The sequence below is a fragment of the Phoxinus phoxinus genome (assembly GCF_949152265.1).
Source record: "Phoxinus phoxinus genome assembly, chromosome: 22".
NCBI classification, from domain to species: Eukaryota; Metazoa; Chordata; class Actinopteri; order Cypriniformes; family Leuciscidae; genus Phoxinus; species Phoxinus phoxinus.
In genome coordinates, this window is record NC_136897.1 from 3633957 (window position 1) to 3657531 (window position 23575).

General features: G+C 38.9%; 3 protein-coding genes across 14 annotated transcripts in view; all 3 read left to right on the top strand.

Annotated features, from left to right (window-relative positions):
- The first annotated feature begins 6493 nt into the window (after positions 1-6493).
- On the top strand, positions 6494-11139 carry LOC306990540 (uncharacterized protein). 2 transcript variants are annotated; one of them, XM_079597494.1, is made up of 6 exons: positions 6494-6970; positions 8240-8354; positions 8451-8797; positions 9096-9305; positions 9403-9543; positions 9694-11139. In XM_079597494.1, the coding sequence occupies exons 3-6, from the start codon at positions 8756-8758 to the stop codon at positions 9808-9810; spliced, it is 510 nt and encodes a 169-aa protein (XP_079453620.1). In that variant the 5' UTR covers positions 6494-6970; positions 8240-8354; positions 8451-8755; the 3' UTR covers positions 9811-11139. The 2 variants fall into 2 exon arrangements, with proteins under 2 accessions (XP_079453620.1, XP_079453619.1); XM_079597493.1 differs by lacking the exon at positions 6494-6970 and having other exon boundaries at positions 8156-8354.
- A 1048-nt stretch (positions 11140-12187) lies between these two features.
- Positions 12188-16155, top strand: cnpy2 (canopy FGF signaling regulator 2). Of its 5 annotated transcripts, none has more exons than XR_013795936.1 (7): positions 12188-12303; positions 12610-12709; positions 12898-13013; positions 13118-13315; positions 13698-13794; positions 15570-15942; positions 16003-16155. XR_013795936.1 is itself a non-coding variant. In XM_079598052.1 (6 exons), the coding sequence occupies exons 2-6, from the start codon at positions 12610-12612 to the stop codon at positions 15611-15613; spliced, it is 555 nt and encodes a 184-aa protein (XP_079454178.1). In that variant the 5' UTR covers positions 12188-12303; the 3' UTR covers positions 15614-16139. The 5 variants fall into 5 exon arrangements, 3 of the variants coding, with proteins under 3 accessions (XP_079454178.1, XP_079454176.1, XP_079454177.1); XR_013795937.1 differs by having other exon boundaries at positions 12280-12403; positions 16003-16150; XM_079598052.1 differs by having other exon boundaries at positions 15570-16139.
- Positions 16156-17286: 1131 nt separating this feature from the next.
- Positions 17287-23575, top strand: part of ankrd52b (ankyrin repeat domain 52b) — a 51449-nt gene continuing 45160 nt past the window's right edge. For 2 of the 7 annotated variants that reach the window (XM_079598325.1, XM_079598329.1), the window contains exons 1-5: positions 17323-17514; positions 18023-18106; positions 18292-18370; positions 20484-20554; positions 20630-20830. In XM_079598325.1, the coding sequence (XP_079454451.1) occupies positions 17488-17514; positions 18023-18106; positions 18292-18370; positions 20484-20554; positions 20630-20830 (462 nt within the window). In that variant the 5' untranslated portion in view covers positions 17323-17487. Of the gene's footprint in view, positions 17515-18022; positions 18107-18291; positions 18371-20483; positions 20555-20629; positions 20831-23575 lie in introns of those variants that run through there. The other 5 variants (XM_079598326.1, XM_079598328.1, XM_079598327.1 and 2 more) reach the window with 5 other exon arrangements.

Sequence of the window (23575 nt, forward strand, 5' to 3'; positions counted from 1 at the left end):
ACTAGTAGTGCTGGGATGGAAGCCGGCAGTTACTCATGGATTGTGCAGGGAAAACGTTTCAGGTTACGTATGTAACCCTGGTTCCCTGAGAGGGAACGAGACGCTGCGTTGAGACGCGGTGGGAACGCCTTGCGTGATTGCGTCGTGAAGCACGTGTATAATCAGTCCAATGGAAACGGGAGACGTCATGGGCGGGTGACGTCACTGACCAGGAAGCTATAAAGTACTCCCGCGATCAGAAAACACTAGCTTTGAAAAACCCTGAAGCAAGATGATCACAGGTATGCAGGGAGTATGGCAAAGCAATGCAGTGTCTCGTTCCCTCTCAGGGAACCAGGGTTACATACATAACCTGAGACGTTCCCTTTCAAGGGAACTCGAGCTGCGTTGAGACGCGGTGGGAACCCTATACCCACGACGCCATATGACAAAATGCCTGTTGTGTATGAAGACTGTGCGCATACTACGAAACAAGCACTACAGATATCCTGAAGTCCCAGGGGTGGCGTCTAGGTCCAAATCATAAAAACGAACAAATGTATGCGGTGAGGACCAGCCTGCCGCATTACAAACTCCTGAAATTAAAGCCTTGGAGGCCGCCATACTCCTGGTAGAGTGGGCCCGGACAGCCAAAGGTGAAGGCTGACCAGCCGCCTCATAAGCAAGTAAAATAGCTTCGACTATCCACTTGCTCATTATCTGCTTGGAAGCAGGGCACCCCTTTCTGGGTGACCCGAAACAGACAAATAACTGATCAGACTTACGCCACAGGGCAGCTCTGTGAACGTAGGAATCCAACGCCCGAACAGGGCACAGCAGATTTAGCTTTTCCTGATCTGGTGTAGTAAACGGTGGAGGACAAAAGGCCTGCAGAATGATTGGACCCGAAACATTAGTGGGGACCTTAGGGATGTACCCCGGCCTAGGGTGAAGAAATGCTTTCACCCTGCCCGGAGCGAAATCCAGGCACGACGGAGCAACCGACAGAGCTTGTAAATCTCCAATTCTCTTAATAGAAGAAATGGCGATGAGAAATAAAGTTTTTAGAGTGAGGAACTTCTCTGAAACCTCTTCAATAGGCTCGAAGGGAGCTAAAGCCAGGCCTTCCAATACCACGGCCAAATCCCAAGGCGGTGCTCTAGTGCGCAGTGCAGGCCTAAGCCTCAGTGTGCCACGGAGAAAACGAACAATGAGAGGATCTCTCCCCAAAGATAAACCACCCAGAGGAGAGTGATAGGCAGAAATAGCCGCCACATACACCTTCAAGGTGGAGGGGGACAATCCATCAGAGAAACGTTGTTGCAGAAAATCGAGTACTGAACCAACAGGGCAGATAACAGGATTAAAATTGCGTTCTACACACCATGTAGAGAATAGTTTCCATTTTAGTGCATACAGTCTTCTCATGGAGGGAGCTCTAGACTGGAGTATAGTCTCGACGACCTCAGTCGAAAGACCAGATTCTAAGAGCAAGCCCAAAGTTTCCACAACTCCAGATGAGGGTGATAAACGGTGCCCCCTGCTTGGGACAGAAGGTCCCTCCTGACCGGAATCTCCATCGGAGAGCTGTCTAGAAGGGACACTAGGTCCGAGAACCAAACTCGGGCCGGCCAGTACGGGGCTACTAATAATAGATGAGCCCCTTCCCGGCGAACCCTCTCTAGAACTCCCGGAAGCAGAGATATCGGAGGAAAGGCGTACAGGTGTAGCCTCGGCCAAGGACCGGTACCAAGGACCCCTAGAAATGTGGGTGGACGAGAACCAAACTGAATTCTGTAACCTTCTTCTATTGTACGCAGGACCCAACAAGATATATTTGGCAGTAGTTTCCACGCTGCCAGAAATTCTACTAAGGGTACTAGTCTCTCGAGACTGGCCTCTGGATTTAGTTGAACAGTCACTTTGGTGCCCTGAAATGGCGAACCGGCAGGGAACAACCGAACTGGCAGCGCTGCGACTCCCCTCAGAAAGTCGCCCCCCAGAGGGCACGAGGAGAAACGATTCCTCGAAACCGTTCCTCCCCGGAGGGGACCACCCTCCGAAGCCTGATAGCCTTGGCGTCAGGACTTCTTCTTAGTCGAAGTACGCTTAGAGACGATGACAGTCCTCAGATCTTGCCTGCCTCTAACCGGCTTCATCTGCGACCGCCACCCAGGTCCCCCAGCGTGTGGAGGAGCCCGAGAGGCGACGCTCTTCTTTTGATGCACTCTGTGCTGTGAGGAGCTTGTAGACGCCCGAGACGGCTCCCGTTGCCCAGCAGTCTCAGGGACATTAGATCGGCGAGGAAGAAACCTCTGGAACGCCGCTGATTGTTTTTTCGTCTCTTGGAATCTATCGACGACCGAATTCACTGCGTCGCCGAATAGACCCAAGGGCGAAAGCGGAGCGTCCAGAAGAACAGACCTATCTCTATCTTTTAAATCAGCTAGATTAAGCCATAAATGACGTTCCGTGGCCACCATAGCTGCCATAGTCCGACCAACCGATTTCGCCGTCTCTTTGGTGGCCCGGAGAGATAAATCTGTTGCGCGACGCAGTTCTCAAATTGCGTCAGCGCTGACTTCCTCACATTCACCTATGTCCCTAAGCAGATCAGCCTGGTATGCTTGCAGTATAGACATAGTGTGCAAGCACGCCGCAGCCTGACCTGCTGCCGAATATGCTTTACCCACCAGCGCTGATGTTGATTTTAATGGCTTGGTGGGTAACGCCGGGGCTTTAAATGATGACGCTGACTCAGGAGAGAGATAGCTCGCAAGCGTCTCTTCAACCTGAGGCATTGTCATATAACCTGCGTCTTTAATCCCCATGACATTACTATAGTTCGAAGTTTGGGGATTAAAAACACGAAATGAAACCAGTTTATTCCACGATTTCGACACCTCAGTGTGGAGATCGGGAAAAAACGGCAATCCCCGGCGAGGAGGTAGTGCTCTAGATGGTAAAAATCTCTCATCTAATAAACTCTTTTTATTACACACATCATGATCTTCAGCTGGCCATTCAATATTTAGTTTAGCAACAGCACGAGATAAAACCTCCACAAGCTCCTCATCTACAAGTGTATGATATGGCGTGTTTTCATGTTCACTTGTGACAACACTAACAGCGTCCGGTTCCTCGGCACTGGATAGCTGCAATATTGGTGCCTCATCGCGGGAGAAGAAACCGCAGCGCGTGCTTCTCCCTGCGGTAAGGCACTGGAGCTAACAGGTGAGGGCAGAGATAGGGCGAGGCCCGTCTCAAACCCCGCTGTTAGATCCATTTGCGATCCCCAAGACGAGCGCCGCCGCTGTGCCTCAGCAACAGCGGGACCCGCGCCCCGGGGAGCGCGCACCGAGCCGTCCTCCTCAAAGAACGCCCGGCGAGAGCGGAGCGTCCTCACGGACAGCTTCTCGCAATGCTCACAGTCAGCCCCCTCGAGGACTAACTGTGACGTCTCCCGTTTCCATTGGACTGATTATGCACGTGCTTCACGACGCAATCACGCAAGGCGTTACCACCGCGTCTCAACACAGCTCGAGTTCACTTGAAAGGGAACTCATCACACATTTATTACACTGTGCTTCAGATATGTTTGTATCACTGCTATGATCATTGAGTTTTTGATGCGTAATATCTCTTAACCACTGAATCATATGCCATTTCTCTTATTTAGAAATAGCTTAATAATATTATGGCAAGCCGGTTTAACATCTAATCAGTTGCAGAATGTGAATTCAAGTAAATATATTTCAATGAAAAAAATTATATACATTTTCTCTAGTTAAAATGCTACGTAATGTTTGCTAAAACGTAAAAATTGTAATGCAATTAGTAAAAACTTAAATTGTAATGCAACAAGCGCTAGTCAAGTCAAGTCAATTTATTTATAGAGCACAACATAAACACAACATTTGTTGATCCAAAGTGCTTTACAGACGGTCAATCTTATATATTGTAAAAAAAAAAAAGAAAAAAAAAACATTTCTATAACATAGTCTCCTCATCCCAAGGACCATCCGGTGGCTCATCGTCCCTGCGCCGACAGCACACGTACTCTCCGGCCTCCTCTCATTACTGTCTCCAGGAGGCGCCCTCGTTCACCAGCACCCCCAGCCTATACACCTACCCCACTCCCGCATCCCACATGGAGCACCTCCTGCTTGTCCAGGGCTCCTCCCCCTCCATTCATGCCCCGCCCACCAGTCACTATGCAGCCAGTCTTATCCCAAAGGACTCCATTGGAGGTGTGGTCCACAGACTCTCCGGCCACTACCAGCAACATTGCCCCGCTCACCCTTATGTGACCACGAGCACCAGCAGCACCACTAGAGGAAGCGGGGCGTACAACAGCTATCAGCTCAGTCCCCGGAGGGTCCCTCAGTACCCCTACATATGAGACGCACAGACCACGTCTTACCTTTTTATGACCGACAGACCTGCCGTCATCTGCTGCAACTGTTTTTAGCTATCCTATATTTATGTTTTAGAACGTTGTTAATATTTAGAAATATAATATTTGCATTTTGAGAAATCCAGTGTCTGGTTAGGTAAGTTTATTTTCTTAGCTCAAGGAACGCTGATGTGTTTTTAATTCGCAAGCAATAGCGGAATAATGCCGACATAAAGGAACGGGATCGTGATGGTGTAATATTGTCTGTCCAACTAAAATCCTTACACTAATCCTTGACTTGTTTTATACTCTATTTTGATTCGGTGTCGTGTTTTTGTTGTCGTAGGATCTCTTTGGATTTTAAATTATGTTTCATTGTGAAGCTGACTGGTTCTAAACCAGTTTTCTGGGAGGTCAACAAGTGGATGGAAAGAGAGAGAGAAAAAATTATGTTCCCTGGTCGTATTGTTATTTGAGTAGCTCTTTATGTGATTCAAATCAAAGTCCTTGTAGAATCATAGTGTATGTTGTGAGGAATATAAATGGATAAGGAGTAACATCAACTTCCTGTTTTTATTATGCTAAAATTCTTTAATCATGCCAGTGCTCATGATTTCTCCATGGAGAAACTAGTGTTAGGATATTTAGCAGAAGAGATGGGATGTCAAAGCCAATGAAGATGTGATGCTACTTTGGAAACTATAATCACACACCAACAAGTGGTTTTCTGACATTGTGTTTGTTTGTTTGTTTGTTTGTTTTTTTTTGGGGGGGGGGGGGGGGTTGTGTTTTTTTTGCAGCATTTATGAGTAGTCTGCTTTTAAAACTAGAGTACACCAAAAATGTTGCTGACCCTTGACCTCTGTTTGTGGTCTTAGTGATGGACGGCTGATGTGATATTTGAAATTCTGCTCAAAGTGACACCGTGACTGACCTCTATGGTCCTTGTTCTGGTCTCAATAACATGACGTGCCTTGACATTCTCCCGAACATGTTTGGCTGTGTTTTTGAGTTCAGAGAACATTTAGCATCAACCAAGAAAGTACTGTACACATTTTGTAATGTCGAACAATGACAGAAAAAAACACCTCTATTGTAATCCCATCAAATAAACAAACATCAATTCAGTTCTCAATTCTCTGGACTCTTTAGATCAATAATTATCAAAAAAAAAGTTTAACTTTTGCATTTTTCGTATGGCTATAACAGGGTCATTTCGAAAATGGGCGTTTCAAAATACACTCAAAAGCCTATAAATCAGATTTCTTTCGCCTTCTCGTTCCCGAAATATAAGTGAGAAACCAAATTTCCATTCATTTATTCACTTCAACTGTAAGATGAGGCTGTAATAACACTGTTGTCCGCTAGAGAGAGCAGCAGGATTATATTTGTAATCTTTTTATCAGCTTTCAGCATTGGCTAATAAACAAATTCTTAAAGCTATATATTTGTTATTATAATGGACGTGTAATATGTGTGTAAGCATGCATAATGGAGTTAACATGGAAAAACTGGTAAAAATCAAGACTTGTAAAATGAAAGTGAGCCAATAAGTGGTCTTCTACTGCCCTCTGCTGGACATTCTACTTATTAATAGTCTTTTCACTTGTGCTTTTGCATTCATATATTTTAGACACAAAAAATTACTTATATAACAATTACTATTATAACACAATCATATTTTGTCAGTTTATCACTTCATTTGTTCTGACGCTTCACATAATTGCTAGAAACGTGGTAAATCATAGTAATAAATAAGGTAAATCATGCTAGAATCCTGGTAAATCATTCTATGTGGTATATCATGGTAAATCATCCTGTAACATGGTAAATCAAGGTAAACTAAGATCAATCATGGTAAACTATGGTAAATCATACTAGAATCATCTTAAATCATACTAGAATGTGTTCAATGGTTGTAAACCATGCTAGAACAGGGTAAATCATGGTGAAATACTAGAACTTGGTATATCATGGTAAACTATGGTAAATCATGCTAGATTCATGGTAAATCATACTGGAACATGGTAAATCATGAAAAATCACACTAAAATGTGGTATATCATGGTAAATCATGCTAAAACATGGCCTTTTCCATCTATGATGTCAGTGGTTAAATGCTTGCTAAATAAAACTTAATGTCTTTTGATGCTTTTGTGCTTAAAGGCCTTAACTGCTTGAACACCGATAAATAAAGCTTGCAGCTTTTTTTTATTATTATTTTTTTTATAATTTTGTATATAAATGTAGACAACAAAGTGCATTTGACTGAGACGATCTGAATAATACAATACAGACAGTATGGAATAATAGACGTTACATTTGAACAGATTAGCCTATTTAGGCTACTGATCCATACAACAACAAAATATTTAATTTATAGCCTAGTATTAATAATGCTTACACGGTTATTAGTTACACTGATTTGAAGGGGCGGGGCTACATAAGGTCTGTTAATGTAATCATATGTTTTGGCATTTTTTGAAAGTTTAAATCACGCCAGCAGAAAGTTTGTTGTAACTTGTTGTTAGTCTAACGTTAGCCTACGAAGATGAGTTTCGATCGAAACATGGCTTTCCAAAAAGGAATGGAATTGTAAGTATACTTTATACATTATGTATTACTTATTACAGCCTAAACCGTTTTTGTGGGAAGCAAGTATTAATTTAATGTGTCGTCGTTATAACAGCTGAGATTCGGTTTCAGAGATTAACGTTAACGGATGCGTTTCAAGCTATTTCCACTGAACTCTATTGGTAAAAACTGTCACTGGGACGGTAAACTTTAAAATTGTTCTAATATAGGCCTACCATTTAGGTACCAACATGTACCTTTTGAGGTATAAACTCTTTAGGTACAACGGTGTAGGCCTAACCGTTACCCTTTTTAAAGTGAACCACGCTTGTGTTTTGTAGCTAACATTAGGTTACCTTTTTTCTGAGAGCGTTAACGTTATCATTGTTTAAAAAAAAAAAAACTTTAGCAATTAACATTATCATTCATAAATGTGAAACCATCAAATCCCTATATAAAGTAAGACTATCAATAATTACTAAAAACAGTTTAAAGCAGAACAAAAAACGTGTGTAGTGTAGCTATATCCTTTCAGATGATGCACAATGTGTAACGTCTGTCTGTCAGACTGTTGGAAGTCTGCCCGGATGAAGAATAGGAAAGACAGTGCAAACGGACTGGTAGTTCTTTTATAGATGTCCTCTCAGTTAAGCACACTCTTCACATACATGTCAAAGAGCGAATGTTAGCTAACAAGGAAAATAAAACACTCTGAAACACGCTACAAATCAAAGTGGAAGTAACAGTTAAACACAGTAAAATAAAATAGCAGTCAGCAAGCGGTCATCTTCCTCTTTGCGCGAGCATCCTCACTCTCACTGTGCGTGCGCGCTCACATAAGAACAGCGCGCATACAATAACGTAAGCCATAGAAGTCATATCAACATTTATGTCATGAACACTACTTATTAACACTTGGTGGCAGTTACAGATGCTACATTTTCTAAATGTCAAAATCATTTGTTAACAAACAAGTATTCATTACTTTTATGAGCTCATTGTTTCTGCATTCAATTATTACATTGTTTAAATTAGGCTAATACATATTTCGCTGACTGATTTAGTACATTTCTGGAATGCATAACTTAGACAGTTACCTCTGATAACAGATCACTCTAATTGTAATGTGGCATTTTCTGCTTTAAAACGATGTGTATTGTGAAAAGCACTATACAAATAAATGTGAATTGAATTGAATACTATCCCCTTATTAAGCCAAAAAACACTGAAAAGTAAGTGTCAAGCCCTCCGAGTGAATTGAGTGTACTCAGAGATTGATCATATTTTTAGATATAGGAAGGATTTGGGTGTGGATCTGCCAGATGAGAGGACAATCGCAATGCGGCTTTCAGATGTGCATGAGGACGCTGAGAGTGAGACCAGGGCAATGGATGCTCTGGAAAAGGTGGTAGTATAAAACATATATATATATATATTCACATTTTGGCTGTTCCAGTTTAAATGAGTGTAAAGTGCTCTATCTTGTGTGTGCTGTTGTCAGGAGTTGGATATGAGGGAAGAACGTCTAAAAGAAAGAGAGAAGAAGGTAGAAATAAAAGAGGAAAAAATCAAGAGAGCAAAGGCGGCGCATGAGGAGAAGTTGCAAGTAAGGCGACATTCTGAAACAACTCCATAGATAATGAATGTGTAAACGGACTTCAATATCATCAGTAACCCCCTTTTTGTCTTTCTCTCCAGGAAAATGAGGCCATTGACCGTCACTTACAAGCAGCAGCGTCTGACCAAGCACAGACTCGTATTTATGAACAAAACATAAGAAAGCTACAAGCAGAATATGATGCCTTCATGGAGAAGAAGAAAGAATGGGAGAAGAGAGAGGCAAAAAAGGTAGTCATAGTATTATACTAATAATAGGCTAATAGTCCCACCTTACAATTAGAAGAGCCAATCACATCGCAAGTTTGGCTTGGTCTTATTTGATGTGCGGTTCAATTTTCAGTTTTCTGAACGATTAGGCAGAAAATATCTGCATAAAGTTATTGATTTATATATTTTTTTATATTTAAAGACAAGGTGCATTTCTTGGAATTTTACATTATCCCCGTTTTTATATCTAAAGTACTCTATACTAATGTTCCCATCTTTCTCTCTCTTTCCCCCTTATTTAATGCCATTTGAACTGAAGAACACTTTAAAAAGTCAACGTCAGGCAGTGCAGTCTTTGCACAAGAAAATGCGAGAAGAGATGGCCGGGATGAGGGAAGCGCAGGAGCAGGAAAAACAGAAGTTAATAGAGGAATATGAGCAAGTCAAACTTGAATACCTGCAGGCACAAAGCCAACTGGTTCAGCAAAGGGAATTGCTTACGAGCTTATGTGCCGAAATAGAAAAATTGGTAAATACACAAAAACACACACTGATGTCACTGTGGTACATATGTCTTCTGTACAGTTCTGTCTCATAAGATTACAGACTATTCATGTGTTCTACAGAAACTACAACATGACGAAGCGCAAGCCGAGGAGCTCCCGGATTCTCAGATGGCGGCCGGGATCCAGAAAATTTTTGACAGGCTCACAGATCGTCATGAGAGTGCGTCCCACATTACAGACCCCATCCAGCAGTTGGACATGGTAAATATAAATGCTCAAATACTTCTGCCATTCTCGAAGGAATCTGTATTTGTTGTTGATATGATTTTTAAAATGAAAATGAGGTACAGTAAAGATTTAAAGATGTTTTTGGTCAATCATTTTCTTTTCTTTTGTAATTTTCCCAACCAGATTGGGGGCTTTCATCGGCTTGCATCGGCAGCTGCCTTTCAAAATTCTGGCAATGCGAGTCGAACCAAGACGAAGGCCAACAAGAGCAAGAAGTGCTTAAGAAAAAATAAAAAATAAAAAAAATCATCATTGACCCGTTTTTGGATCGTGCACTGGGGTGTGAGGGACAGCAGGGATACTGTTTGGACATTAAAAGATGATCAAATAAAAGTTTTCCTGGGGGTGATTTTTATTCAAACTACCATTTTTTTAAACATTTGTTATAAAGTGCACATTAAAACATTAGTTAGCCTGAAAGTTTTTCTCGAAGAATAAGAGTAAACACAAAAGTAGGGCTGCATAAGTTTTAGTTCGAATTCCCTCACCACTCAAAACTAGTTTTTGCCCAGTGCTGAGATCTGCACACTCAAATCCTCTCGTTATAATTTAACTTGTAAAAAAAACAAATGTAGGCTAAATAATATATTTATTGAGTTATATAACTTTATGAGACCGCAATTAATTAAAGGGGCGGGTGATGAACTGAGAAATCAAATTTTCCTTGACATTTTGACATAATAATAGAGCTAATAATATCTTTATAAAACATTTCTATAATATCAATGAAATTATTGCCAAAACCAAAAACTTTCAGTGAATGGAGTAAGAAGCCGTGTTCGATGGTGTCAAAGGCTTTACAAAAATCTAACAACACAATAAGAGCCCCTGAATCAATTTGATCAGAATAGTCCAGAAGGTCAATTATAAGGCGAATGTTATTACTAATGTGTCTATTTTTCATGAAACCTGTTTGAGTCTCATTAATGATTTTATTTCATCCGGACTTTAATCTTTTTGCATATACTAGTGCAAACAATTTATAGTCTGTATTTAATAAAGTGATAGTCTCCAATTATCTATATTATGGGCATCTTTATCTGGTTTAGGAATCAGGGAAATTAATCCTTGTTTCATAGTTGTGACCAAATCCTTTTTTTAATATACATTCATTGAACAGTAAGAAAGGGGGATCTTCCAATACCTTCCAAAGGTGTTGGTCAAATTCAACTGGGTTGGTTTCTGACGTGCGCTCGGTGCGAAGCTATCTGGACGTGTGTGTGTGGCGCGCGTATATCATATTAATTTGAAACAGGAACCCAGAATATTTGTCACAAGCATTGATTAAAACAACGATGACAATAATCACATGAAAAAACAAACAAAAAAAACACTTAAATTCTAGACCAGGCAGTGGTTCGTTTGAACCACCCGAACACCCCCTGCCTACGGGCTTTGGGGGAGTAAGATTTAAAAAAGAAAGGAATCAATATTTTTATTAAATGTATTAAAGTGACAGTAAATACATAATGTTACAACATATTTATATTTTAAATAAATTATGTTCTTTTGAAATTACAATTCATCATAAAATCCTGAAAAAAAATGTAACCATGGTTTCCACAACAATATTAGCCTAAGCCTCAAAAACGTTTTCAGCATTGATGATAATGAGAACCATTGTTAATAACTAAGCATTTGAGCAGCAAATCAACATATTAGTATGATTACTGGGGTAATATGGTGCTGAAAATTCAGCTTTGACCACAGTTAAAAGGCTATTTTAAATGTATATAAATATTTCATAATATTACTGTTTTACTGTATTTTTGATCGATTAAATGCATTATGTTGAGACTTCTTTAATAATAATAATAATAATAAAAAGGAATAATTTAATAAATTAAAACTCATGTGATAATGATATAAATAATGATAACTGTCATTATTTACTCACCCTCAAGTTGTTTCAAACCTGTATTAATTTCTTCCTTCTGCTGAACACAAAATATATTTTGGAGAATGCCGGTAACCAGACAATTGATGGACATCATTGACTTCAATGGTAGGAAAGGGAAAAAAGTAAGTCAATGGGGTCCATCCACTGTCTGGTTACCGATATTCTTCAAAACATCTTCTTTTTGTGTTCAGCAGAAGAAATAAATTCATACAGGTTTGAAACAACTTGAGGGTGAGTAAATAATGAATGACAGAATTTAAATTTTTAAGTGAACTAATCATTTTTTTTATATTCCAAATTTTGACCACCAGTGTGTATTTGAAAACAAAAATAATGATTGTTTTACTTTTAATTAGGGCTGTCAAAAGATTAATCGTGATTAATCAAATCCAAAATAAAAGTTTGTGTTTACATAATATATGTGTGTGTACTGTGTATAATTATTTATATATATATAAAAACACACACAATCATGTATATATTTTGTTATATTTATATATAAAATATTTATAAATTATATCAATGTATATACAGTATATAAATGCAAATATTTCTTAAATATATACATGAATGTGTGTGTATTTATACATAATAATTATACACAGTACACACACATATATTATGCAAACACAAACTTTTATTTTGGATGCGATTAATCACGATTAATCTTTCGACAGCCCTATTTTTAATGTAAGGTTAGGTAAGGCTTCAAATAGCAAAAACAAATTTGTATTTCTCTCCAGTTCGGTTGATGGCGGTAAAGCACCGAACAGCCACTGTCAACAGCCAATACCAGTCAAGAAGAAAAACCAAACTGTGGTGGCAGATCTCAGGTCAGCCGCTCAGCCACAATTATCCAGTGTGTGTGTGCACGTCATCAGTTCATGTACGCGCGTGTGTGTGTGTGTGTGTGCGGTGCGTTTAAAGAAAACGGTATGTATGTTCTCGGAACGCGTTCAAATATACGTGTGATGCGGTGCGATTATTGTATACACACCATGTTGGATTTTCTTGTTCGCTTGTGTTTTGTGTTTTCTGGCATTCAGAGATTTATCCCAACTATCCAAGTTTGCGGTGAAATCTAATTGTGTGAAATAACCTGTATTTATTTGACTTTTTTTATTAATTTGTTTTCGTAGATGGGGATGGAAAGACATTTTCACGTGGTTATTTTCTGTGCATTGATCTCTTTGCACCTAATGTTGGTACAAGGAGCCAGACAAGACATCAAATGTGGAGGTATTTCCACCTTCCTCAACCTTTGCACGAGCACATTAATATATTATTATACTTAGGCAGCCATTGTGGGTTGATTGCAATAAATCTTGCGCTGTTGCATACCTTCATAATTGCATCTTTGAAATGTTTTAAGGATTATTTCTGAAATGCATCCTGCTTATTCCCCCCCCCCCCCCCCCCCCCCCCAGCATGCAGGGCATTAGTTGATGAAATGGACTGGGCCATATCCCAAGTAGATCCCAAGAAAATGATCCAGACGGGATCGTTTAGGATTAATCCTGATGGCAGTCAGTCAGTAAGAGAGGTGACATATTTTGGTTTCATAATGACACTGGCTCTTAGATGTTGTTGTTTTTTTACACCAACTTTGAGATTTCCATCCTCATGTATTTGTTTTAATGTCCTCAGGTTCCCTTTTCTCGTTCTGAGGGTCATCTTCTTGAACTGATGGAAGAGGTTTGTGAGAAGATGAATGATTACGGAGAACGTGTTGACCCTGTCACCAATCGAAAGACGTACGGGAGACACGCGTCCCGTGACGGCACTGCCATGGACCTTTCTGGTGTGGCCTTTGACTCCAGAGTCACCTCCAGCTTAAAGTTTGCCGTAAGATCCATTCTTTCATTTATTCACGCTCACGCATTAATTTTTAGGTAAGACAAGACAAACCTTAAAGGGATAGTTCACCCAAAAATGTATATTATCCCATAATGAACTCACCCTAAAGCCATCCTAGGTGTTTATGACTTTCTTCTTTTAGCCAAACACAATGAGAGAGAAAATGTCCTGGCTCTTCCTAGCTTTATAATGTGAGTGAATGGTACCTTAGATTTTTCAAGCCCAAAAAAGTGCATCCATCCATCATAACAGTAATCCATATGACTCCAGGGGTTATTAAAGGCCTTCTGAAGCAAAGTGATGCGTTTGTGTAAGAAAAATATCCATATTTATAACTTAATAAACTATAATCACTGGCGTTTCTTCACAGTGTGAAACGATCGTCGAGCAGCATGAGGATGAACTTATTGAATTCTTTTCTCACGAGACTGACAACGTTAAAGACAAGCTCTGCAGTAAGAGGACAGGTAAGGCTGAAAATATGGATACATGATTCAGTATTCTTTCATTTCAAACCTTTATATGAAATTCACATTCATCCCCCCCGCATCTCTTTTACCTGTTACCTGGGACACCCTCTATTTTCAAGTAAATTTAAAGGGATAGTTCACCCAAAAATGAAAATTCTGCCAGGAGTTACTCACCCTCACCACCCAAGACTGTCATCTTTTTAATGAAATTTGAGTGATTTCTGTCCGTTCACATGATAACGATGTACTATAAATGGAAACGTTTTTCCTTTTGTGTTTTTGAAAAGTTTCACGTACAGACGACAACATCGTCAAAGCGATTCCCGTACACACGGATTTGCGAAAACCACTAAAATCGCTGTATTCTGCTGCCAGGCCAGTAGATGGCGATGTGACTTTGAAACTACGCGTCTTTGTAGTTGGAAAAACTTGGACTTTGAAACCTGTTTTTTTTTTAATACCTGAAACCTGAAATTAGATATCCTAGATGACGTACGCGGCCGACAAATGTGACCTCCGTAGGACACAGAGATAGATCAGCGAACATGAACAGAAGCTCAACTGTACTTGCTTGATGCATGAGGTTCATTCTCATGTTATGCTGGGTACACACCAAAAGATAATCGGGCTGATTTTGGGCCGATTTCCCCTCTTCCGACAATCCTAGCTATGTCCCGATTATCTTGATGGTTCTACAGATTATTTTATCAGATTTTGCCTGGGTGTGAAGTGTGTCCGAACCTGCTCGGAAGAACGTCAGAGGCGCCCCGATCGCGAATCGTAAATATTAAACATGTTGAATATTTACGATCAGAAATCCTGATGTGTGTGGGGGGGGGGGGACCCCGAGGACAAACCCGCGCACGCTCTGGAGATTATCACGTGAAACGAAACTATATCCAATCAGAAAGCGAGATGACACGGTCACACACACACACACACACACACACACACTTGCAGGAAGCTGAGTGTTAAGGGTTCAGTGAGGTTCTTTAGAGGAATTAAAGAGACAATAAATCCAATAAAGAATGAATATCTTTCTGTATAAAAGGTTCTAATGCTGCGTACAATGTTTTTTTCCCCCCCGTGAATTTTCTGTGAAAATCATTCCAAACACTATCATCGCAATTTCTTCCTGCCATTCTTATTCTGAAGTCTCGCAATATTTCCTGTGTTCACAGTCGAGACTCTGGTTGTAAATCTGTGTGTGTGTGTGTGTGCTGTCTTTGTCACATCATGGCACGCCACACACTATAGGAGCAAACCGGTTAAATCTAGGATTTTTTGTCCTCATGTTTGTGGTCTATCATATTTTGAAAATCTTATAAGATGTAAAAAATATTTTGGTGTGTACCCAGCGTTACGCGGCACGTTTGAGCTTCTGTTCATGTTTGCTGATCAAGTGAACAAGAGCCTAAATGAAATCTCTTCATCATATAAAGCGATTGTGTCTCTTCAGAAGACTTGAATTAAAACTGCTCGATTCATATGCATTTGATTTATTATATGATCTCTTTATGAATGTTTTGAAGAGTCAGAGTTTTGGGTTAATAGACTTTCAATGGAGGTGCAGATTTTTTTTTTTTTCAGTTCCAAAGACGAATGGGTTGGGAATGAAATGAGGGTTAGTAAATAATGACAGAATTTCCATGTTTAGTTAAATTATCCCTTTAATAAAATGTGTACAATATCGTGTAACATATTGAAAAGGACATCTTGATCATCCCGTTTGCATTTTGCACTTATGTGATAGTTTGTAACTCTTCCCACAGATCTTTGTGACCACGCTCTGAAGATCCCGCACGACGAGTTATGAGCCGAGCAGCTTCCCCAGTGTGTTCACCTGATAACCTTCAGCAAACACACTGATTCTCTTAGTTGTTGAGGACACTGAACATGCTGAGATCTACATTATGGGATGTACTTGACCCTATGGGTTAACTGTTGACCTGTTCAACTGTATTAATGGCGTTACCATCAAAACTGTTCATTGTCATTTATTAAAGCTGACTTTCTATAGATGAAATGAGATCTCTTTATGAGTCTCTCCAATGGTATACTTTTATATTTAACACTATTTGGATGCACTTAGTTTTTAGTTTAGGAGATACTTTGCAGTATATTTATTATGAGTACAGATGGAGGGTTTCTTTCTTCAGGTCACAAATCTGAGCAGATTACTAGTTATTAAGTCTAAAACTATAGGCTGCCATCACTTTATATGGAGAAATATTATGCGGTTTATTATCTTTTGTGTTTTTATTTGTTTTCTACCCAAATATAATTTGATTGTTAGTTTCTTCTGTATCAACATTTGTTGTTTGTATCCATTCTGCTATGTGGATACCACCATGTTATATATATATATATATATATATATATATATATATATATATATATATATATATATATATAAATAATTTTTTAAATAATTCAGAAATCCATATGGTCACATGTGAATAATTAGAACAATTGTGTGTTTTTTTAAGCTCCCAATTTATTGTTACACTAGTATGGAGCCATTGTGTTTTAATATTTAGGTCTCTTAATATTATAATAAAAGAGATAAAATCTATATATTTTCCTAAAGCTTGGTGAGGTTTTAATCACAATGTGTTTTGCAACCCTGGAATTCTTGAGCCGAATTTTGCTTCGTTTTTAGGGGTGAAACTTCCAGCATTAAGATGTATGACACAAGAACAGCAAAGAAATATACAACTGTACTTGCTACTAAATGTGGTCCTACCTCGGGAGGGTGAAAAATTAAAATTGTATTTTACAATATCTTTTAATAAATATTAATTTATTGGTGAGTGTCAAAATGCTAATATCAATAAATCAAATCATTGCAGGAAAAATTGTGCTTGTAAATCAGCTTCCATGTTTTATTTTATTTTTGTATTATTTATTTTTTAAGGACAGTGCACTTTGGTTAACATTTCTATAAATGTGCCAATATCCGCCAATAGGCTCATTTCCAACTGTAGTCCTTGTTAAAAAGACCATAAAACATGAACATTTACAAACATAAATACAGAAAAACCTGTACAGACAAAAAGTTCAAAGAAAAAGAAAATATAGGACAGACCTTCTGGCAGCGGGCATCGTGAATAAAAAAATAAAAAAAATATTATTAATACTTTTAAATTACAATAAATTAATAAAAAATGTTCACATTTCTTGACCGTTCAAAAGCCAAGCCTTTAAACGGCGAGTAAAGATTTGTATTTCAAATGGCAAATGGAATTGAGGTTCTTTACAATAATAAAACCTTAAATCTTTTTATAAACTGACCTTCAACAAAACAGAGATGGCCAAAGTACAGTAAGAACTACAATAATATAAAAGAAAAGTATACACCCAGAGGTATGGGAATCATAATGTATAGTTATCCATCCACGGTAATGTTGACAAAAGTAAAAATAGGTAATCTTTGTTTAGAAATACATTATGTTTTATCTTTTATCTTGAAAATGTGATTTGAAGGGAACTCACGTGATGTAATACCTCTGTTCTACCGCAGGTGGCGCTGTAAACCAGCAGCTTCATGTTACGGCAGTGTGAGTTTAACAACTAGACGAGTGGTCGGATCCGCTCACTGTTCGCCGTTCAAAGCAAACTATATTTCCTTCATACACGTGTATTTACAGATTCCTAATGAATAAACTCCGACCTGACTAATCTGAGGAGATGGGAATATTAAACATAGAGGAGCAGGTAAGTGTTTTTCGCTTTAGTTGTCTTCAGCAGCATGGCCAGGACATGTTTAGTTTGTTTTGTGGCATTGTTTCAGTTTGATTTTTAATATACTTACTCCGGTGATAAAGACAGCTAGATAAAAACTGTCTCTGTAAAACTAGTTATATCAATCTGCTCTCCTAATAGTGGCCTTTTTATTCTGTCGAGTGAAAACCCACATGACGTCAACAGTATGATCTGTAATAATTTAGCCAAAAACTGTGGCCAAAATGTTTACCTTTTTTTAATAATCCACAATTTTCTCAAGAATAAGTTGGATTTAAACCAATAATGATGTGCACAGATAACTCATTTATATAAAGAGGCCTACTTCAGTATTTCATAGTCAATTTCATGGTGACTAAAAATGACAATAAACCTGACTTTGAATATGAAAAAGATGACGCTTAACCATTTGGACCATGTATTCATAATAATTTCCTTTCCAAACTTCACTAATACTTCTAACTCATCCCTCTCTCCATAGTCGCTCCTGGTCCAGGCAGTTTTCAGCCAGAATGCTGAAATGGTGGAATTTTTGTTGGAACAAATGGAAGAAGTGGATGAACTGGTATATGGGTTTTGTCTTATGATATTTGAAGAAACATCCTGATTCTGACAAATTCTGATTACTCCTTTTACATGTTTGTAAGAATGCATAATTGCACCTGATGACTAGAATGCTGAAATATTGCATATTAAAATGATAGAGCGAGCACACATTTTTGTTGGTAATAAAACTATTAGTTGTTTCAGGACCAAGAGTGCCGCACTGCCCTTCATGCTGCAGCGTATGTGGGTGGAGTTCATATCATGGAGATCCTCATCAGTTCAGGTGCAAATCAGCTTATTAAAATCATTTCTGAAGGATCATGTGACACTGAAGACTGGAGTAATGATGCTAAAAAAAAAATCAGCTTTGATCACAGGAATAAAGTACATTTTACAATATATTCACATAGAAAACTGTTATTTTAAAGTCCCCCTGTAGTCAACAATTGTATCCCATAAAACTCATATTTGATCACCCAAATTACATATTTAAATGTTTTTTTCTTGGAAATTTTTTTGCTTCATGGCTTAAAATAGCTTGAATGTAACTCAACACCCTTGCCTCATTTAGTATACGTGGTTCTATGAATATGCAAATGAGCCCCGCCTTCACTCACTCACTCAGCTCAGAGATCCACTGGTTGACGATCACATGTTGATCTGATTGGTTACAAGGTAGTTTGTGACGTTAGAAACACCAGCGATTTCTAACCGTGTTTTTGAGACTGTCTTTGGTTCACTGCAGTGAGAAAATACTCCTTAAAATAAATAATTTGCACATGGTTTGTCTTAAAACAAATGAAACACTTAAAAGCTTGATTTTCACCACTCTGGGACTTTAAATTGTAATAATATTTTTACAATGTTACTGTAATTGTAAGCCTTGGTGACAAGTTGAGACATTTGATGAGTGTAGGGATGGGACGATTACCGGTTTCACGATAAACCACGATAAAATGTACTGACGGTTAGTATTATCGTCTAAAATTTTATTATCATTAAAACCGTGTTTTATTATCACGATTTTAATAACTCACTGTAAATCCTGCCCAGCCAGCAACAGTCTGACGCAGGTGCAGCGCGCCTTTTTTTTTTTTATTCGAGAAGGAATGGCGGATGGCAGTGAATTTTCAGCCTTTTAAGAGGACCAAATCTGAGGTGTGGTCATATTTAGGCTTTTACAAAAGTCCTGAAGGAAACTTAATCGAGGATGGTCTGCAGAACAAAAAGTCACTGCAATATAAACACTTAAAATCTGCCGAGTCGTCTTGTGTGACCAGCACCCACTGTTGTATAGCGAAAGCAAGGCAAGTTAACTTTGACCTCAATACCAAAACTACGTCTGTGAAATAATTAGGTGCAAAATGTTGTTTTGAGTTAAAATATTTTATCTCACTCACTTGAAATAAACGTGAAGCTTCCGCGAAAAAAAGTTTGCAGCAAGTGGCTTTGAACCAAAGACGAACAAACAAGTTCAACTACTATTAGTATTAAGAGTGACATTTAATGTATAGATTCATTGTAAGTTACACTTATTAGACCGATTTTTTTTTAAACACATAATTATGGGGACATATTGAATTGAGATTAATGTTTCAAATCTTATCCGTTTATAAATCGATTTCGTTCAGCGTACAAAACAATCGTCCAGACAAGATGATCACAACAATATTATTCAAACAATATATTTGAATGAAAGGAGAGCGTGCGTCCGTTGATGCATGGATGTGCGCTGTTATAATGCGTTGCTATGACGATCACAGGATAGAATCTTGCTTAAAAAAGTGCATAGAGCTGCTTGTTTTATTTGTTTGTTGATTTTCAAATATAGAAACTTGTTGAAATGTTTTCAGTGTGAGCATCAGTTATTTTTAAACGCTTTCATCTCGTTTTAACAAAACCGTGATAATATTGATAATCACGATAATTTTGGTCACTATAATCGTGATATGAAATTTTCATACCGTCCCATCCCTAGATGAGTGGTGTATATATTGTGATTGAAGTTAACTTTAAAGGGATAGTTCACTTAAAAATGAAAATTGTCATCATTTACTCACCATCAAGGTGGTCCAAACCTGTATGAGTTTCTTTCTTCTGGCTGAACACAAGAGAAGATATTTTGAAGAATGTCCGTAACAGTTGCTGTAGCCTATTGACTTCCATAGTAGGAAAAAAAAATACTACGCAAATCAATGATGTCCATCAACTGTCTGGTTACCGACATTCTTCAAAATATCTTCCTTTGTGTTCAGCAAAAGAAAGAAACTCATACCGGTTTGAAACAACTTGAGGTGACAGAATCTTAATTTTTAAGTGAGCTATCCCTTTAAACTTAATAGAACATGATATATATATATATTTTGTCTTTGATGGCCTGTGATCTTGTGTTTTAGGTGCTAATGTTAATGCTAAAGACCAGGAGTGGTTGACCCCTCTGCATCGGGCCGCTGCCTCACAGAACGAAGTATGAGAGGACTTCAAAACATCATCTTGCTGTTCATTGTGTTTGCTTCTCTCATGCTGTGCTGTTGTGATGCAGGGCTCTGTTGTGCTTCTGCTGAGGAAGGGAGCAGAAGTGAACGCGCCGGACAGGTTCTGTCAGACGCCACTACATGTAGCTGCAGCCAACAGAGCCACGGAGTGTGTGGATGCTCTGCTTCCCCACATCGGCTGTATGAACGCGGCCGATCGGTTTGGGAGAACGGCTTTACATCACGCCGTCCACAGTGGACATGCAGAGGTGACACTGAATCTCGAGGACGAATCATTGAGGATTTATATGAAACTCTGTCTACGTCTACATTAATCAGGAGGATACATTTAAAAATTGTATTTTCTTTTCCAAATGCTCTCCGTCCACACTAGCGTTTTCCAAAAGTTTCTCGTTCACACTGAAAGTCACCATGAAAAAACATTTTTTTTTAATGCGGTATTTATTCTAAATGATTTATCTGTGCACATCATAATTTTTTATTTTTATTCATGCGCACTCGTAATCTTGAATCAGAATAACTTCCCCTCCCTCTTGCAGCATCTCTTCTCTTCTCTGATGACGATGGCGGGGCAACCTGTCACTCACATGAGATCCACCAATAGCAATCCAATAGAGACGGAGCGTAACGCGCCATAATCTGAAGACCACGCCCACCGGGGGGGAAAACAATCCAACCGTCTCCATTGACTTTGCATTGCGAGAGGCTCCTCCTGGTCATTTCTTGCTTCTAACTAAAGACAGCAAAATGCCTAAAAGCTGCTGTGTGACGACGTGTACAGCAAACAAGCTAAGAAACCCAGAAATACGTTTTTAGAAGCTGTCGACCCCAAAAAACGAGTGTTTAAGGACTTAAAAGTGGAGACAGGCTGGAACAAATGGGTAAATTGTGGGATCCTGACACTCAGTATGCACTAAACACAGTTATACGTGTGCAGTAAGTTAAACATTTGTTCACTGGTGAGTCAAATATCCTAATGTCAGCTTTCTATATTATATTTCTGTAAGATGAGCGATCCTGTGTTGCCGATTACGTTCTCCTCCAGCGGGCGTACGTTAGTTCTCTAACTCAACTGCCTGTGTCCACTTTTAAGTCCTTAAACACTTGTTTTTTGGGGTCGACAGCTTATAAAAACTTTTTTTAGCTTGTTTGCTGCACACCTCGTCACACAGCAGCTTTTAGGCATTTTTCTGTCTTTAGTTGGAAGCAAGAAATGACCTGGAGTCAGCCCCTCGCAATGCAAAGTCAATGGAGACGGTTGGATTGTCCCCCCCCGGTGTGGGCGTGGCCTAAATACGCTCTGTCTCTATCAATTCCCCATGGACAAAATCAAGCCCCGCCCTACATTTGTTCTTGTTCGGCCTTGGATATGCATACAATAGGGAAGAAAAGACGATCACAACTTCCGTTTCATACCGACTTTAAACATCGGAAAACACTCAAATCTTACTGCGCATGTGTAAAACGTAATCGGATGATACCGAGAGAGCTGCCATTATAAAGTTCTCACTTTATTCTTTTGGCACGATCACTTTATTAGCAAAATATCTCTGCTGGTGGCCGAACGTGAAGTCCAGAGAGGACATTTGTGTGACCCTATTACGAGTTTGATTAAAACATCAAAATATGAGGAAAATATTTTATATTTGCTACATATTTTAAATTTGAGGGAAGAACACAACACTAAACTTGGTTAAAGTATTTATCAGACAAAATTGTTTGGCAAAAACTGCATAGAAAAGAACAAAAAGCTCACGAGTAAAATCATACAGTATATTGACTATAATTGACATAATCAATTATTACTATTTTGTTGGTTCTCTTTTGTTTTTTGCATGTTCGTAATTTCTTTGTATGACAGCCAAAAATTATTTGACATTTCATTGCATTATTATCACAAATACAACAATTGGCACAAGCACAACTACGCAATATGCTTACAAAATCTTTAGCAAATTTGTTATAATATTTGAATAAAGGGTGAAGATGTAAATTGTCCTAGGCCGGAAATCACTTTTGGCCACCACTGTATTGTATACAGTCCTCATGTTTTGACACAGGACGGCAATTGTGAGAAACATTTCTGTAATCTTGCAGGAATGTATCATAAAGATTGTAGAAAGTAACATTTAGCATCACTAAAAGTAAGTAGCAGGCTCAACCATGCCAATATAGTAATAGATAGTACAATTAGCATTATCGTTTTCGAATCCCTCCATCCACACTGCAATGTGATTCCACTTTAGAGAGTCCTCATAAAAAGATCAGCACAAAAACAGCGTCTCACTGTGGACAGAAGGCGTATTTCACATATATCCGGATTCATGCAGACGTAGCCTTCTATAGCTCTTAAAGTCCCCCTGTGGTGAAAATCCAGCTTTTAATCTTGTTTATATGTGTATGTGGTGTTTTTAATATGCTTTAAGACAAACCATGTGTAAATTCATAAGTCAACACCATAGAGACAGAGCGTATTTAGGCCACGGCCACACCAGGGGCCGAAAACAATCCAACCGTCTCCATTGACTCTGCATTGCGAGAGGCTCCTCCAGGTCATTTCTTGCTTCTAACTAAAGACAGAAAAATGCCTAAAAGCTGCTGTGTGACGAGGTGTACAGCAAACAAGCTAAGAAACCCAGAAATAAGTTTTTATAAGCTGTCGACCCCAAAAAACAAGTGTTTAAGGACTTAAAAGTGGAGACAGGGAGTTGAGAGAGAGCGTAACGTGTCTCATTACTCTGAGAACTAGCGTACGCCCGCTGGAGGAGAATGTAATCGGCAACACAGGATCGCTCATCTTACAGAAATATAATATATAAAACTGACATTTGGATATTTGACTCACCAGTGACCAAATGTTTAACTTACTGCACACGTAACTGTGTTTAGTGCATACTGAGTGTCAGGATCCCACAATTTACCCATTCGTTCCAGCCTGTGTCCACTTTTAAGTCCTTAAACGCTCGTTTTTTGGGGCGACAGCTTCTAAAAAC